Source organism: Taudactylus pleione, unplaced genomic scaffold (genome assembly GCF_031769625.1).
Source record: "Taudactylus pleione unplaced genomic scaffold, aTauple2 ptg000198l, whole genome shotgun sequence".
Classification (NCBI taxonomy): Eukaryota; Metazoa; Chordata; class Amphibia; order Anura; family Myobatrachidae; genus Taudactylus; species Taudactylus pleione.
The window spans coordinates 8708113-8726787 of record NW_028284600.1 but is presented as its reverse complement, the minus strand read 5'-3'; the positions used below and the strand labels follow the sequence as shown (position 1 = coordinate 8726787).

General features: G+C 43.0%; 1 protein-coding gene across 1 annotated transcript in view; it reads left to right on the top strand.

Annotated features, from left to right (window-relative positions):
* Positions 1–4393, top strand: part of HMX2 (H6 family homeobox 2) — a 38543-nt gene extending 34150 nt beyond the window's left edge. The window contains exons 2-3 of the mRNA XM_088476964.1: positions 2288–2568; positions 3681–4393. Coding sequence (XP_088333090.1) covers positions 2289–2568; positions 3681–4207 — 807 coding nt within the window. The 5' untranslated portion in view covers position 2288 and the 3' untranslated portion in view covers positions 4208–4393. The remainder of the gene's footprint in view (positions 1–2287; positions 2569–3680) is intronic.
* The last annotated feature ends 14282 nt before the right edge of the window (positions 4394–18675 follow it).

The window sequence follows — 18675 nt, the reverse complement described above, 5'->3', positions numbered from 1 at the left end:
TTAGTAGTAGTAGTAGTAGTAGTAGTCAGGATTGTTATTGGTAGTAGTAGTAGTAGTAATAATAGAAGTTGTAGTAATAGTAGTTGTAGTGGTAGTAGTAATAGTAACAGTAGTAATAATAATTTTTATTATTGTTATTAGTAGTAGTAATAATAGTAGTAGTAGTATTAGTAGTAGTAGTAGTAGTAATAATAATAATTGTTAGTAGTTGTAGTGGTGGTAGTAGTAGTAATAATAATTGTTATTAGTTGTTATTAGGACTATTAGTAGTAGTAATAATAGTAGTAGTAGTATAGTAGTAGTAATAATAATTGTTATTAGTAGTAGTAGTAGTAGTAGTAGTAGTAATAATAATAATAATTTAAGTTGTAGTAATAGTAGTTGTAGTAGTGGTAGTAGTAATAATAATTGTTATTAGTTAGTAGTAGTAGTAGGAATAGTAGTAGTAATAATAATTGTTACTAGTAGTAATAGTAATAATAATAGTAGTAGTAGTAATATTAATAATAATTTAGGTTGTAGTAATAGTAGTGGTAGTGGTAGTAATAATAATTTTTATTAGTTAGTAGTAGTAGTAATAGTAGTAGTAGTAATATTAATTGTTAGTAGTAGTAGTAATAGTAATAATAGTAGTTGTAGTAATAGTAGTTGTAGTAGTAGTAGTAGTAATAATAATTATTAGTAGTTGTAGTGGTGGTAGTAATAGTAGTATTAATAATTGTTATTAGTAATTATTATTATTAGTAGCAATAGTAGTAATAATAGTAGCAGTAATAGTAGTAGTAATAGTAGTAGTAATAAGAGTGTCATTAGTAGTAGTAGAAATAGTAATAATAATAATAGAAGTTGTAGTAATAGTAGTTGTAGTGGTAGTAGTAGTAGTAGTAGTAGTAATAATAGTTGTTGTTAGTTAGTAGTAGTAGTAGTAATAGTAGTAGTAGTAATAGTAGTAGTAGTAGTAATAATAATAATTGCTAGGAGTAATAGTAATAATAATAATAGTAGTAATAGTAGTAATAATTGTTATTATTATTAGTAGTAATAGTCATAATAATATAAGTTGTAGTAATAGTAGTTGTGGTAGTGGTAGTAATAATAATTGTTAATAGTAGTAGTAGTAATAATTGTTAGTAGTAGTAATAGTAATAATAGGAGTTGTAGTAATAGTAGTAGTAGTAGTAATAATTGTTAGTAGTAGTAATAGTAATAATAGGAGTTGTAGTAATAGTAGTTGTAGTGGTAGTAGTAGTAGTAATAGTAGTAGTAGTAAAAATTGTTATTAGTTAATAGTAGTAGTAGTAATAATAATAATAATAATAATAATAATAATAATAATAATAATAATAATAAAAGTTGTAGAAATAGTAGTAGTAGTAGTAGTAGTAGTAGTAGTAATAAAAAGTGTTTAGTTATTAGTAGTAGTGGTAATAATAATTGTTAGTAGTAGTAGTAGTAATAATAATAATAATAGAAGTTGTAGAAATAGTAGTTGTAGTGGTAGTAGTAATAATAAAAGTTGCATGGCTAGTAGTAGTAAAAATAACAGTAGTTGTAACAGTGGTAGTAGTTGTAATAGTACTAGTAGTAGTAGTAATAATAGCATCAGTAGTGCACTAACCACAGAATCACTATATGGTAGATTTATCAAATGTTGGAGAGAGATAAAGTACCTACCAATCAGCTCTGCCCACAGCCTGTAAAGTGACAGGAGCTGATTGGCTGGTACTTTATCGCCGTCCACTCTGTCTCCATGATTTGTACAATCTCCCCCTTTGTTTATTTGATTTGGAGGCCATATATATTTGATATGTAAGCTATAGCAGGAAGGGACAGGAAAGGGAGTGAGAACGAGTGAGCTGAGATTCTTTTGTGCAAAGTTTGTTCCCTAAGTTGCTGCCCACCTGTGCGCCATAGCGCCATACGTCCAGGAGCGCATCCACGTCCATTGTTATGCCACAAGGAACAGACTGCAAGTCACTCCTGATAAGGAATGGGAGCACAGAGCGATGGTTTTACAATGGAATTTCAATTTTTCCGGGGCTGGCTGCAGCCTATGATTGGCTCTATGGTTTTGTGAATGTCATGCAAATGTAGCCACGCCAGCAGTCAGTCAGGAGATCAGTAGGGACTCGTGCTTAGGAGGGGAGGGATGCATTCTGTGTGTGCAAACTGGAAGCAAAGGCACCCCCAATAAAAAAAAATAAGCACCCCCTTCTCTCAAGCCCCCACATCTTCTCAGTGCATCTCCATCATCCTCATCCTCTCCTCTCCCTTCCTATGTATTCAGGATGAGCAGCAAAGAAGAGGCCACTAAGTGCGCCCCAGCCACACTCTCCAGCTTCACCATCCAGTCCATCCTGCACGGCACCACATCCAACCGGGGGCGAGCAAGTGCCAAGCCTCATGCCAGGGCATCCCTGACATGCAGCGAACCCAGCCCCAGCACCTCCTCAGATGAGGAAGAACAGGAGGAGGGATGGAGGGATCACCGCTGTTTCTGCTCCAAATCAGGCAACAAGGAGCCGGGAGACCAAGCCCCCCATACCTGCAGCCCCCACACCTGTCTCAGTGAGTATGTGCTCTATACAAAGTATTTGGGAATATGTGAGTTGGTGGTCTGTCCTCCTGTTCTGAATTGCAGGGATCTAATAATGGGATTTACCCTCCTAGTGTTTGCGGGTGTGTGTTGCGCGGTGTGCTTGGTGTAGGATTTTAGTGCTGTGTACTGTACGGTTTTATATTTGGCAGTAAAAAGATCAGATGAAAATGTCAGCAGCCCTTGGAGCAGTAATGGAGGCGCAGGGGGACTGGGACCAGGGATCTGCTCTTGGATGTTACATCTTTAGGCTGACAGCGCTTCCTCCACTAAATAATTTACAATACATGATAATATTCTCAGTTCAGTGCCCCCATTTATCTCCCAAACAGACAAGCACCTGTCCGGGGCAGGATTTCGTTTATGGAAAGCATCAAACGGTTAAAGCAAATACTGAGCGCAAATTCCATTCCAACCAGCGCATTTTATTTATATTTGTACAGAGGGAAATAAATTCAGCAACACTGAGACAATTATGGTCAAGATAATAACTCTATCTATCTATCTATCTATCTATCTATCTATCTATCTATCTATCTATCTATCTATTCACTCAGTATTACATATCATATATAGGCACAATGTATTTCATTTAATGAGCCAAAACTCATCTCCTAATTTATCACACGGGCAATAAAATAATTGGAGGGAGATAAATTGATCTGGAGGGTGAACTATTACAGAATCTCTTTCTGGGCAAATAAATGTAACAAGTGGAATATTTGTTTTTAAAAGTTTTGCCAGCGCAGAAGCATCCAAATAAATAATAGCATTTCAAAAAACATTTATTTCTACGATTACATAAGATTAAAAGTGGAGAAATGACCAATTTCATGCAGTGACTTCAGGTGAAATGAAACATCAAATAATTGCAATTAAAATGAACGCGGATCGTTTGAATGATTCCGCTTATTACCAGTCGCCTTAATTAGTTCCTGTAGCTGGAAGGTTAACGCTTTACGTGCCAGATGCCCCCCCAAATGCGTGGCAGGCACTTGCTGAGAGCATACTGGGGAACAATGTGCGCGCTGACTGACGAGCAGGCTTTGGTGACAGTGCAGTGACTGGTTTTCTTTTTTTGCAGACAATGCACAAGGACCACACAGTACAGAGAGGATCCAGCTGCCCTCTCCATCTCAGCAGGACTATACCGGGGAGAAGGAGAGGCATTTAACCCCCGGCACTCCCTTTCCAGGAGACAGGCAGAGAGATCCTGGGGATAGGCAGAACAGTGCCAAGAAAAAGACCCGGACAGTGTTCTCCAGGAGCCAGGTCTACCAGCTGGAGTCCACCTTTGACATGAAGAGGTACCTCAGCAGCTCGGAAAGGGCTTGCCTGGCCTCCAGCCTGCAGCTGACAGAGACTCAGGTCAAAACCTGGTTCCAGAACCGGAGGAACAAATGGAAAAGGCAGCTCTCCGCTGAGCTGGAGGCTGCCAACATGGCACATGCCTCTGCGCAGACTCTGGTGGGCATGCCGCTGGTATTCAGAGACAATTCACTTCTAAGGGTGCCAGTACCCAGGTCTATTGCCTTCCCAGCCCCCCTGTACTATCCAGGCAGTAACATGTCCCTACCTCTTTATAACCTATACAACAAGCTGGATTACTGACTGTGCCCCCCTCCCAACTCCACCTCTGCAAATCCTACCAGCCAGGGTGCTCAGATCACAAAGGAAAATACACTATGTGTATGTGTCTACCATTATTTGCAGCACCATGTTCTTGAGTATTTATTTAGACAGTATATATATATATATATATATATATATATATATATACATATATATATATATATATATATATATATATATATATATTATCCCTTCCTTCCACGTGACTGATAAAGTGTTATGGAAGAGCTGCTTGTACATGATTACACAGGTTATTAACACGTGCCCTGCCGGGGGGTGGCCGACCTTGCCCCTGTCCCTAGCATAGGCGGAAGAAGTGTTCATCTATGTAAATAATATTTTTTAAAATAAATAATAACTTTTATCCTCGTTGGTACTATGGAATTTTTTTGATGGCTCATCGCATGTAGAAATGAGTGGGTAAGGATGGTGAGTGGGGTTACTAATCCGAGTGTAGATCATGTGCATATCGTCCCTTTAATCACATTCAAAGTGCAAATCGCTGCCTGTGCGATTATAATGAGAAATGTTCATAGAAGGTGATTTGCTAATCCCCAAACCAATCTATAGTTATAAAAAAAGAAAGAAAAGAAATATGTATTGTCAGCAACACAATAAATATAATTATCTAATTACTGAGATTGGCGAAGCTTCCACCATTGGGAGGAAATGTATCAAATTCAACTATTAGGATTAATTGCCTCAAATGTATCATAAGTAGCCATGATTTCTAAACTGGAACACATATATGCAGTATTATGTAACACAGGATTGAATGCAAACATTGCTACAAATGAAGATAAAAAATACACATGAAGTTACCGTTATTTTAACCCACAATAACTACCAATAAATAAAACATGTAACGGTTAATACACACACTGATAATTATCTAAGTTTAAGTAAAACGATGTATTCGTGCTATTTCTGCAAAACTTCTTAGATCCTAATTCGAAGCTTTGTTATTCACATTGAAAATAGGAATAGCCAAATTAAGAGGCACTTTTAAAAAGTAAACCTGCGTTCCTGGCAAATGTGATCTGCAATCTGTGAGAATTTTCTTTTGTTCCAATTCTTTATTAAAATGATTCTGATATTTTAAGATATTAAAGTCTCTAGAAGACTTAACAAACCGCACTTATGCATGAGCTAATTAATTGCTGGTCGCACCCAGCCACCTGTTTATTTAGGGGGCATCAGCATTAGTGGGTACAATAACCAGAGATAAGCAATGACCCAGGGACAATTAAACGTGTCATTCTCTCCCCTCCTAAACCATCGTTGTCAGGGTAATCAGCTCTGTTGATAATGAAGCGATTTGAATGTTTCCGCAGGAACCAAACTGTGCGATAAATTGTGCGCAGAGCGCTGCGTTTAACATGCGACTTTACAGGTGGCAACATGGTAAAAAAATAATCAAACGACTAATGTACAAATAATTATGTATCAACAGTAAAGGTAATACTAATAATATAAAGCAAAAATGCAAAACAAATCAACTATAAAAATACAACATTATCCTGCATCCAAAACACACACGCACAATATAAACATGCACACACATAACACATATAACCATATAAACATGCAAAAAGACAATATTTTATCCTATCACACATTTTATTGTTTTTGGCATATTAGATATGAATTAATCAGCATGGGGGTTGTTCCACAGCTATATTCCTGTAGTTGTAGTTAATTCTTATGCAAAAGATTACATGGTGAATAAATGTGTTTCTTGTAGGGTGTTTAAATTATTTTTGCTGCAAGCCACTGTTGAGTGTACTTACATATCATAGCTGAGAAAACTTTGCAAAATACTTGCTAACAGCTAGCATTTTACTGACATATTGTTATCATGTATCAAAGTAAGTATTTACAACAGGAAAATGATTTAGGATTACAAATATTGGAAATATACAGCTCCTGACAAACCCATGCTTTTCAGTGCATTATTCTGTTTTTTACTGACTGTTCCTTATTTACTGGCAGACGCAATTTTGCTCTAATTTTCACCTGATATGACAAGCCAGCTGCAATGCCATGTCATTTTAGAAAATGCAATTATTTCTACATTGCAAATGCTCCTTGTAATGAAATATACTTTACTGTCCATTGAGGCATTTCCAAAGAAAATATATCATTAATCTAAGAATAACCCCTATGAGAGCATTGATATTATTTGCATGCTGTCACAGAAATAAAACAGTACTCGATTATCAAATAAGTATTAAAAAGTTGCAAGAATGAGGGTATTAATTGGTTAACAATTCAACTCTCATGGTCTTTGCTGACCTCATGTTCTAAATAGTTTTTGAAACGGTCTTCAGCAGAGATAAAATGTATTTTAATTTGTTGTTCTTCTTAGATTATTCTAATAAGTGATTTGGTGGCGAATTCTGCAGAAACATCAGGTTTAAAAATCAAACCTGAAATATCAAAGACTATTTTCAGGTACTATTACAATAGGATATACCCCACAATAGGTGATTACTATGAATTTCACTCATTTGTTTCCTTTAAGTGGAAACTTAATACTCATATTTGTTGGTCTTCTTGCATCAACTTTGCAATATTTACAAGGAGGGATTTTCTGAGTAACATTGCTAAAAGAAGATTTATTCCTTTCATGATTTCTTAGTACTTGGTCTCTCAATGATAGTTTTATGCAATTTGTGGTTTTTCCAGTGGTTGTGCACTGACCAGCTATGCTGAGACTTGCAGTCCCTAAATCCCCCAAAAGCCATGGTTTGCCTAAAACTGATCTAATATGTAGTGAAATTAGGAATCTGAGTACAGGACTAATTGGAAAGGTCAGATTGTACAGGGTAACCCTGAGCAGTATATACCCAAAACACCCATGTACTGTAGGCATTCCACATGTATACTCATATCTCAATGTATATCACTTGATATACTAGTTATTACCAAAGGCAATGCATTATAACTACAGTGCAATTATCTGCTTTGTGTTTTATCAATTATTACAATCACTTAAAAAAAACATTTAGTAAATGGAGGCACATAACAGATAAAGCATTGCACATGACTACTAAAAACACAAGATCATTTGTATGAACCCTTTGCTTTCTGGCATTAGGATGACCTGTGAATACAATAGGCCTATTACTTTGAGATTAAACATGGGTTTTACAGGTAAATGGGAAACTGGTAATACTTATAGATTTATGTGGCTGTTCCAGTATTGGGAGCACTCTCATTTTCCAGTAACAGAGGAGGGGAGAGATTGAGCTGGTGTTATAGCAGTATAAAACAAAGATGGACGTTACTACTGTAGATTTGAAATGAGAAATGAAAGGGAAATTACATGAACGTATTTGCTGCTTTGGTATGTCCTTATAAACGTACTGTCATTTAAGCATTGCTAATTAACTAACATGGTTTTATGGTGGAGATGGTAGGTACATTTCAAGAACTCAAGCACCCATGTGTTTCAAGGTGCCCATACATGGTGCGATAGGCACCTTGCGCTGTGACGGCTGATCCGACGGCCGACATATCAGGCGGTCCCCACACACGGAGCGATCCGCTGTCCGACCGTCCGATATGCCAACACTGACCGATATCATGTCCATACACGGTACAATATAGCAGCGATATCGTAGCAATCCATCGGAACGGCTGCTGTATCGCACTGTGTATGGCCACCTTAAGCTGCATGTGATGATGCCAGAGGTAAATTAATGGGTGGGGCTATCATCATGGGGAAGACAAATATAGATGTATGCACTAATTATATATATATATATATATATATATATATAATATATATATATTTATGTAGCATATGCCACGGCACTCCAGTGCTCCACATGAATATCCCGCTCCGGTGCATAGCCAAAGATATTAGCATTGTTTCGGGCTGATATCTTTGGCTGTGCTTTAAACCTAATAAACACATTGGTCATTTTCTACAAACGTTGGCGTACCATGACTCTTTATACCATAGACTATTGACTTCTATTGCATCCGAAATTGATGTACCTGCTGAGCGGAGTGACCAACTACTGACCTCTGATATATATATATATATAGTTTTTCCTTCTCTTCTACAAAGCTGGAGTAATATATAGGCCCTTAATAAATCAACAGAAGTCAAAACAGACCAGTATACTGCATTTGTTTCAGCATGGTCTATTTTGAAACTAAATTGACAAGTATCCTATTCTTTAACACAGCTATTCTACTTTATTCATGATAAGGTATAGTGTCAATAGAGAACGCATTCATTCAGGCAATGGTGACACAAAATTTGCTTTATCAAAAAGAGTATTACCAACATATTTCTGCCCCCCCAAATCCTGCTGTTTAATACATGATGGGGGGGGGGGGGCGCCAATGCTCTCTGGCACAAGGCACCACAAAGTCTAGTTACAGGCTCTGCTTATAGGCAACCCCTAAGATGCTTAAACCCTGTGATAATTGATCTCAAGAAGAGCAAGGTATTGTCAGTCATCTTCCCTTCTTTCCTGCAAATATTGTACTACGGGCACATTGTGGCCACCTGTAAATGCATATACCACCTTTATATGCCAGAGCACATTATATTGGCACCTCCTGGCCATGACATTTCAGCATGTGCTAGGGTACACATCCACTGGCATCAGAAATATGTGTGCTAAATGCATTTTTAATAAAATGCAAAACTAATGGACACAGATGGGACACTACATAACTAGGGGTGTGCACCGGCCACTTTTCGTGTTTTGTGTTTTGGTTTTGGATCTGGATCTTTCTTCGTGTTTTGGATCTGGATTGGTTTTGCCAAAACCACCCTTCCGTGTTTTGGGTTCTGGGTTTTGTGTTTTGGATCTGTATTTTTTTGAAAAAAAGCATAAAAACAGCTAAAATCACAGAATTTGTAGGTTTTTCTGCTCCTATGCTATTATTAACCTCAATAACCTTAATTTCCACTCATTTCCAGTCTATTCTGAACACCTCACACCTCACAATAGTGTTTTTATGTCCAAAAGGTTGCACCGAGGTAGCTGGATGACTATGCTAAGCGACACGAGTGGGCGGCACAAACACGTGACCCATCTAGGAGTGACACTGCAGTGGCAGGCAGGATGGCAGTTAGAAAAACTAGGCCCCAAACTGTACATAATGCAAAGAAAAAAAGAGGTGCAAGATGGAATTGTCCTTGGGCCCTCCCACCCACCCTTATGTTGTATAAACAGGACATGCACACTTTAACAAATCAATCATTTCAGCGCCAGGGTCTGCCACACAACTGTGGCTGAAATGATTGGTTCGTTTGGGCCCCCACAAAACAAGCTGGCAATTAATGTGTCCCTGCACAAACTGGCTCTACGGAGGCAAGATGTCATCCTCATCCTCCTCATCCACCGATTCCTCACCCTCTTCAGTGTGTACATCCTCATCCTCACAAAGTATTAACTCGTCCCCACTTGAATCCACCACCACAGGTCCCTCTGTACCTTCTGGAGGCTGGTCTCCCTGGAAGAGCTGATAATTCATTTTGATGAACATCATCTTCTCCACATTCTGTGGAAGCAACCTCCTACGCCTTTCGCTGACAAGGTTCCCGGCTGCACTAAACACTCTTTCGGAGTACACACTGGAGGGGGGGCAACTCAGGTAAAATAGAGCCAGTTTGTACAGGGGCCTCCAAATTGCCTCTTTTTCCTGCCAGTACAGGTATGGACTGTCTGACATGCCTACTTGGATGCTGTCACCGATGTAATCCTCCACCATTCTGTCAATGGTGACAGTATCATATGCAGTGACAGTAGACATGTCAGAAATTGTTGCCAGGTCCTTCAGTCCGGACCAGATGTCCAAACTTGGTCCTGCCTGCCCTGCATCACCGCCAGCGGGTTGCTTAGGATACCTAAGTTTTTTCCTGGCAGCCCCAGTTGCGGGAGAAAATGAAGAAGGAGCCGTTGACGTGTCACGTTCCGCTTCAGCTGACAGTGTGTTCACCAGCAGGTCTTTGCACCTCTGCAGGCTTGTGTCGGCCGGAAAGAGAGACACCACATAGGCTTTAAACCTAGGATCGAGCACGGTGGCCAAAATGTAGTGGTCTGATTTCAACAGATTGACCACCCTGGAATCCTGGCAAAGCGAATGAAGGGCTTCATCCACAAGTCCCACATGCCGAGCGGAATCGCTCCGTCTTAGCTCCTCCTTCACTTTCTCCAGCTGCTTCTGCAAAAGCCTGATGAGGGGAATGACCTGACTCAAGCTGGCAGTGTCTGAACTGACTTCACGTGTGGCAAGTTCGAAGGGCTGAAGAACCTTGCACAACACGGAAATCATTCTCCACTGCGCTTGAGTCAGGTGCATACCCCCTCCTTTGCCTATGTCATAGGTGGATGTATAGGCTTGTATGGCCTTTTGCTGCTCCTCCATCCTCTGAAGCATATAGAGGGTTGAGTTCCACCGCGTCACAACCTCTTGCTTCAGGTGATGGCGGGGCAGGTTCAAGAGTGTTTGCTGGCGCTCCAGTCTTCGGCACGCAGTCGCTGAATGGCGAAAGTGGCCAGAAATTTTTCGGGCCACCCAAAGCGTCTCCTGCACGCCCCTGTCGCTTTTCAGAAAATTCTGCACCACCAAGTTTATTGTGTGAGCAAAACATGGGACGTGCTGGAATTTGCCCAGATGTAATGCCCGCACAATATTGGTGGCGTTGTCAGATATCACAAATCCCCAGGAGAGTCTAAGTGGGGTAAGCCACTGGGCGATGATTTCCCTCAGTTTCTCTAAGAGGTTGTCGGCGGTGTGCCTCTTACTGAAACCGGTGATACACAGCGTAGCCTGCCTTGTAACGAGCTGGCGTTTCTGAGATGCTGCTACTGGTGACGCTGCTGCTGTTGCTGCGTAAGGTGATACATCTACCCAGTGGGCTGTCACAGTCATATAGTCCTTAGTCTGCCCTGTTCCACTTGTCCACATGTCCGTGGTTAAGTGGACATTGTGTACAACGGCATTTTTCAGGACACTGAGGACACTTTTTCTGATGTTTCTGTACAGTCTCGGTATCGCCTGCCTAGTGAAGTGGAATCTAGACGGGATTTGGAACCGGGGACACACTACCTCCATCAATTGTCTAAATCCCACTGCACTAATGGCGGATACCGGACGCACGTCTAACACCAACATAGCAGTCAAGGCCTCAGTTATACGTTTTGCTTCAGGATGACTGCTGTCGTACTTCATCCTCCTCGCTAAGGACTGTTGGAGGGTCAATTGTTTAGTAAAAGTAGTGGTGTTCCTACTTCCTCTCTGGGATGATGAACGACTCCCAGCAGCAGCAGCGGCAGCAGTAGGCGTAGCAATGCAGGATCCTCCGGAGGAATCCCGGATAGGAGAGTCAGTCATGCCAGTGATATGGCCTGCAGGACTACTTCCGATCCTGACTAAGGAGGAAATTGACGAGGAGGGAGTTGACGGTGTGGTTTGCAGGCGCTTGGATACAACAGGACAACGGGATTTAGGTGTCCCTGGACTGCTTACGGTCTGAGCCAAAGTTTCTGAACTTGACAGTAACTTTTTATGAACGCGCTGCAGGTGCCGTATAAGGGAGGATGTTCCTAGGTGGTTGACGTCCCTACCCCTACTTATTTCACCTTTACATATGGTACATATGGCAAGACAGTTGTTGTCCGGATTTGGATAGAAATATTGCCAGACCAAAGAGGTGGAATGTTTGGTCTTCTGCCCAGGCATGACCGTGATGGGCTTTTTCATCCCACGGACAACAACTGTCTCCCCCGGAGCCTGATTTAAACAAACCACATCACCATCAGAATCCTCCTCGCCAACTTCCTCCTCAGCGCCAGCTACACCAGTATCCTCATCCTGTTGTACTTCAACAGTGACATCTTCAATTTGCATATCAGCAAGTGGACTGTGGGTGCTCCTTTCAGCACTTGCAGGGGGCGTGCAAATGGTGGAAAGAGCCACCTCTTCCCGTCCAGTGCTGGGAAGGTCAGGCATCGCAACCACCACCACACTTGGACTCTCTTTGGGGATTTGTGATATCTTCTTAGAAAGCACAGTTCTTCGCTGTGCTTTTGCCAGCTTAACTCTTTTGATTTTTTTAGTGGGAGGAGTGCTTCCATCGTCATGTGAAGCTGAACCACTAGTCATGAACATACTAGGGATCGACCTTAGCCGTTCCTTGCCACTCCGTGTCGTAAATGGCATATTGGCAAGTTTACGTTTCTCTTCAGCTGATTTAAATGTCTTTTTCAAGGTCATTTTCCTGAACTTTGCCATTTGGGATTGTATGTGCCCTCTACTATGACATTGGGCATCGGCCTTGGCAGACGACGTTGATGGCATGTTATCGTCTATGTCATGACTAGTGGCAGCAGCTTCAGCACTAGGAGGAAGTGGTTCTTGATCTTTCTCTATTTTATTTTTATCGGAGAAAGTTTGGTCCTCCATTTATGTTATATCGATTTGATATATACGTGCGGCTAAACACAGAAAATAAATTTTTTTTTGGTTCGGACTGGAGTGTACTTTGTGGGTTACAGCACCCTTTAACGGTCAAGCCAGCCGGCCCTTTACTTATGACACAGGCGCACTCTTGGCACTACTTTGTTGATGCACGTGCGGCTACTGCGCACACAATTCACAAACACAGAAAATAATTTTTTTTTGGTTTGGACTGGAGTGTACTTTGGGGGTTACAGCACCCTTTAACGGTCAAGCCAGCCGGCCCTTTACTTATGACACAGGCGCACGCTTGGCACTACTTTGTTGATGCACGTGCGGCTACTGCGCACACAATTCACAAACACAGAAAATAATTTTTTTTTGGTTTGGACTGGAGTGTACTTTCGGGGGTTACAGCACCCTTTAACGGTCAAGCCAGCCGGCCCTTTACTTATGACACAGGCGCACGCTTGGCACTACTTTGTTGATGCACGTGCGGCTACTGCGCACACAATTCACAAACACAGAAAATTATTTTTTTTTAGGTTTGGACTGGAGTGTACTTTCGGGGGTTACAGCACCCTTAACGGTCAAGCCAGCCGGCCCTTTACTTATGACACAGGCGCACGCTTGGCACTACTTTGTTGATGCACGTGCGGCTACTGCGCACACAATTCACAAACACAGAAAATATTTTTTTTTTTGGTTTGGACTGGAGTGTACTTTCGGGGGTTACAGCACCCTTAACGGTCAAGCCAGCCGGCCCTTTACTTATGACACAGGCGCACGCTTGGCACTACTTTGTTGATGCACGTGCGGCTACTGCGCACACAATTCACAAACACAGAAAATAATTTTTTTTTAGGTTTGGACTGGAGTGTACTTTCGGGGGTTACAGCACCCTTAACGGTCAAGCCAGCCGGCCCTTTACTTATGACACAGGCGCACGCTTGGCACTACTTTGTTGATGCACGTGCGGCTACTGCGCACACAATTCACAAACACAGAAAATAATTTTTTTTTTGGTTTGGACTGGAGTGTACTTTCGGGGGTTACAGCACCCTTAACGGTCAAGCCAGCCGGCCCTTTACTTATGACACAGGCGCACGCTTGGCACTACTTTGTTGATGCACGTGCGGCTACTGCGCACACAATTCACAAACACAGAAAATAATTTTTTTTTTGGTTTGGACTGGAGTGTACTTTCGGGGGTTACAGCACCCTTAACGGTCAAGCCAGCCGGCCCTTTACTTATGACACAGGCGAACGCTTGACACTACTTTGTTGATGCACGTGCGGCTACTGCGCACACAATTCACAAACACAGAAAATAATTTTTTTTTGGTTTGGACTGGAGTGTACTTTCAGGGGTTACAGCACCCTTTAACGGTCAAGCCAGCCGGCCCTTTACTTATGACACAGGCGCACGCTTGGCACTACTTTGTTGATGCACGTGCGGCTACTGCGCACACAATTCACAAACACAGAAAATAATTTTTTTTTGGTTTGGACTGGAGTGTACTTTCGGGGGTTACAGCACCCTTTAACGGTCAAGCCAGCCGGCCCTTTACTTATGACACAGGGGCACTCTTGGCACTACTTTGTTGATGCACGTGCGGCTACTGCGCACACAATTCACAAACACAGAAAATAATTTTTTTTTAGGTTTGGACTGGAGTGTACTTTCGGGGGTTACAGCACCCTTAACGGTCAAGCCAGCCGGCCCTTTACTTATGACACAGGCGCACGCTTGGCACTACTTTGTTGATGCACGTGCGGCTACTGCGCACACAATTCACAAACACAGAAAATAATTTTTTTTTGGTTTGGACTGGAGTGTACTTTCGGGGGTTACAGCACCCTTTAACGGTCAAGCCAGCCGGCCCTTTACTTATGACACAGGCGCACGCTTGGCACTACTTTGTTGATGCACGTGCGGCTACTGCGCACACAATTCACAAACACAGAAAATAATTTTTTTTTAGGTTTGGACTGGAGTGTACTTTCGGGGGTTACAGCACCCTTAACGGTCAAGCCAGCCGGCCCTTTACTTATGACACAGGCGCACGCTTGGCACTACTTTGTTGATGCACGTGCGGCTACTGCGCACACAATTCACAAACACAGAAAATAATTTTTTTTTTGGTTTGGACTGGAGTGTACTTTCGGGGGTTACAGCACCCTTAACGGTCAAGCCAGCCGGCCCTTTACTTATGACACAGGCGCACGCTTGGCACTACTTTGTTGATGCACGTGCGGCTACTGCGCACACAATTCACAAACACAGAAAATATATTATTTTTTTAGCACTTGGGGGGAGCACCCCTGATGGACAGAGCACCCCCTGGACAACACTACAGCACCCCTTTAGGACTGGGACACTGCACAGGACTTTGGAACTGACTGCACAACACAGTCCAGCCAGCCCCTATGGACTTTGAAGTAGTGGACACAGCCCCTATTAACAACAGCAGCACAGCACAACACAGCCAGCCCCTATGGACTTTGAAGTAGTGGACAACAGCAGCACTACACTACACTACACTACACAGCACTAACTCCCACCCTCCCTCTTCACTGTCCACAGCCGAGTGAGAAAATGGCGCCGACGCGGGTACCTTATATAGGATCCAAAACCCGCGAGACTCGGAAGGCGGGATGATGACGTTTTGCCTCGATGTCAGATCCGAGTCAGGCGGGAAAAGTCGAGCCTGACTCGGATCGGACTCGGATCGGGGGGGCTCGGGGGGGTTCGGATTTCAGAAATCCGAACCCGCTCACCCCTATACATAACCTTGGTCCAGTGAATCCATTCTTGCCTTGCATTATTTCAAACACTTCTTGTTCCATGTCAGTGTGTTTGCAGTGTTTTAGTCCATTTGCAAACATAATATATGTAAAATGCTGGTAAAATGTATACCAAAAGCAAATATAAAACCTATACATCTGACATGCATTTCTACTGTCCCTACAAAATACGTTGCACAAGTTGGCTGGTAGCCTAAAGTCCCTTACCCACTGGTAGCAAAATAAATGCGTCTACTAAGGTTTATAAGTAGTAGAAGAAACATGTAAACAATCATAGGAATAGGACCCATTTGTTCTAACGATTTCATAGCCACTACTATTTGCACGTACAGTTTGGAGTGTTTGCTTTGCACATGGGTTTTCAGATGCTGCCTGCTTAATTTACTTTTCTTGCTTTCACCGCAAGATCCTAGCGCCATACTGGCAAATGTTAGTTAACTCCGACATATTTGTCACTGCCGTTCAATGGAATGAAAGTTGGGAATCAGCCTACCATTTATCAAATGGAGGCTGCACGGATAGACATGAAGAGCATTGTGGTGGCAGGCCTTATTTCATATATACCCAGGCCCGCCAAGAGCCGCACTGGGCGCTGGTAAAAAAAGGGGCGTGGTCTAATCGCGGGAGGAGTGGCCACTCCACCTTAGGTTTTTTTATAAAAAGTTTTTCGGTGCTACGCGCTGGCAAGGCAGGCGCAGTGAGCCCCCTCAGCCCGGCACATAACCAGTGGGGGGCGCGATCAGCTTGGCATAGGAGACTGCTGTGACTGCTTCTTAGCAGCCGCGAGCAGTCTTCAAGTGCAGCCCAGCACACAGCAGCGTGTGCTGGGCTGCTGTGATGTAAGAGGGGGGAGGAGCGGTGCCGGACCCGGGCCCCCGACGGGCCCCTCCAGCAAGCCTGGGCACGGGTAATTAGTACCCGCTCCCTCCCCTTCTCGGCACCCCTGTATACACCCATCAAGAGCAGTGTGTGGGGGCAGGCCTTGTTTCATACATACCCATCAAGAGCACTGTGGGGGCAGGCCTTATTTCATACACACCCATCAAGAGCACTGTGGGGGCAGGCCTTATTTCATACATACCCATCAAGAGCATTGTGGGCAGGCCTTATTTCATACGGGATGTAGTTAATAGACCGGCGGATGCGATGCTGCCGGTCTAAATCCCGACTCGTCTTGCCTGACAAGGGACTTAAGATACACATCGAAATGCAGACACCTATCTTAATCCCGACGCCGGAAGACCGACCCCTGCCATCCCGAACATCCTCTGACGGATAAGTAGAACACTTAGCCCGGGGATGGGGGATTAGGTTTAGGGACCCCTGGGGGGACTTAGTGTTAAGCACCCCCTCGGGGAAGGTTAGGGTTAGGCTAGGGGAAGGGGTGGTTAGGTTTAGGCACTAGGGGAGAGGCTAAGGTTAGGCACCCCCTCGGGAGGGTTAGGTTTAGGGTGCGGGGAGGGGGGGTTAAGTTTAGGCACCCCTGGGGGGAGGTTAGGGTTAGGCACTAAGGGGGGAGATTAGGGTTAGGCACCCCTAAAGGAGGGTTAGGATTAGGGGGAAAGGGGAGGGTTAAGTTATTTACCTTTCCCTGGCGAGATATCGACCCGCCGGGCTGCCGCTGTCGGTATTTGATCCAGCGGCTAAACAGCCACCGGCATTACATACCAATCCATTTCATACATAGCCATCAAGAGCACTGTGGGGGTAGGCCTTATTCCATACATACCCACCAAGAGCATTGTGGGGGCAGGCCTTATTCCATGCATACCCACCAAGAGAACTGTGGGGGCAGGCCTTATTTCATACATACCCATCAAGAGCACTGTGTGGTATTAGGCCTTATTTCATATATACCCATCAAGAGCATTGTGGGGACAGGCTTTATTTCATACATACCCATCAAGAGCATTGTGGGGGTAGGCCTTATATCATACATACCCATTAAGAGCATTGTGGGGATAGGCCTTATTTCATACATACCCATCAAGAGCACTGTGGGGGCAGGCTTTATTTCAGACATACCCATCAAGAGTACTGTGGGGGCAGGCCTTATTGTATACATCCCAACATATTCTGAGCATGGATCATAAGAGGGGAGTATGTCATGATGTCATGGCGGTCTCATCACAGAAAGGCCATGCCACTTCTGAAGGGGTCTACAGTGCTAGGCTGGCCCTTCTCCCTGCCTCTTCTCCCTTCCAGCCCTCCGCATTCACCATTTCACGTCCACACGCACCAGTAAAGAGGTGCAGCATAGATCGAAACAATGCAGTCCCAATCGTACTGGCGGGACTTAGCCCTAAGCTTGGGACTGTCTCGCTGAAATTGGAATGGTTGGGAGGTATGTTATTGTAATAGGTATATAATTATTTAATACTTGTTACAAATAATCAGTACTCCACATGTACACTATATCCATATGCCCATTACCAAGCATAAAAATGTTTCAAGTGCCCACTGCCCCTTAGTCCAGGAACAGCTCCCGCAGGCCCAAACAATATGGTGGCCTGACACAGCATTGGTTACTTTGGACACTGAATGGACACTGTGACAATACTGTAGGTGTCAGAGTAAATCTCGGGAAAAAGGCGCGGCGGACATTTTCCTGGTAATGACTGTGCATGCGCAAAACGCCAGGAAAATGGACACTGCTCCAGATTACCAGTGATTTGCAGAAGTAGGACTTGGGAGAGGTACATGAAGAAATGGGCGCAAAGTGTGCGGTGTGGGCGCCCCTGGACCCAGGGATCTGCTTGTAACTAGAGATGTGCAGGCTCGGATAGGTTCGAGTTTGCACGCCGAGTTCGGATTTTTCCCTCCAAAAATCGGGTCTCAGAAAGAGGCAAAACGTCATCTTTCATGGACAAACATCATCTTCCATGGACAAAAGTCTTCCATGGACGTCATCTTTCATGACGTCCATGGAAAGTTCATGGGAGATGATGTTTGTCCATGAAAGATTACATTTTTTTAAAAGTATTTTATAATGCACTTAACACAAAAATATACTAGTACCTATTTTAATATACCCCCAATTAAACTACATTTTTTTTAACACCAAAAATATAGCTTTATCTAATTTTTCCACACTAATGCAAAAGTGCATATAACAGCCCATTGACTCATTTTAGGTACACAAAATACTTTTATTAGAGCTATTAATACACTTCTATATTGATTACCAGGGTCACTTAGGCTTTATTTGG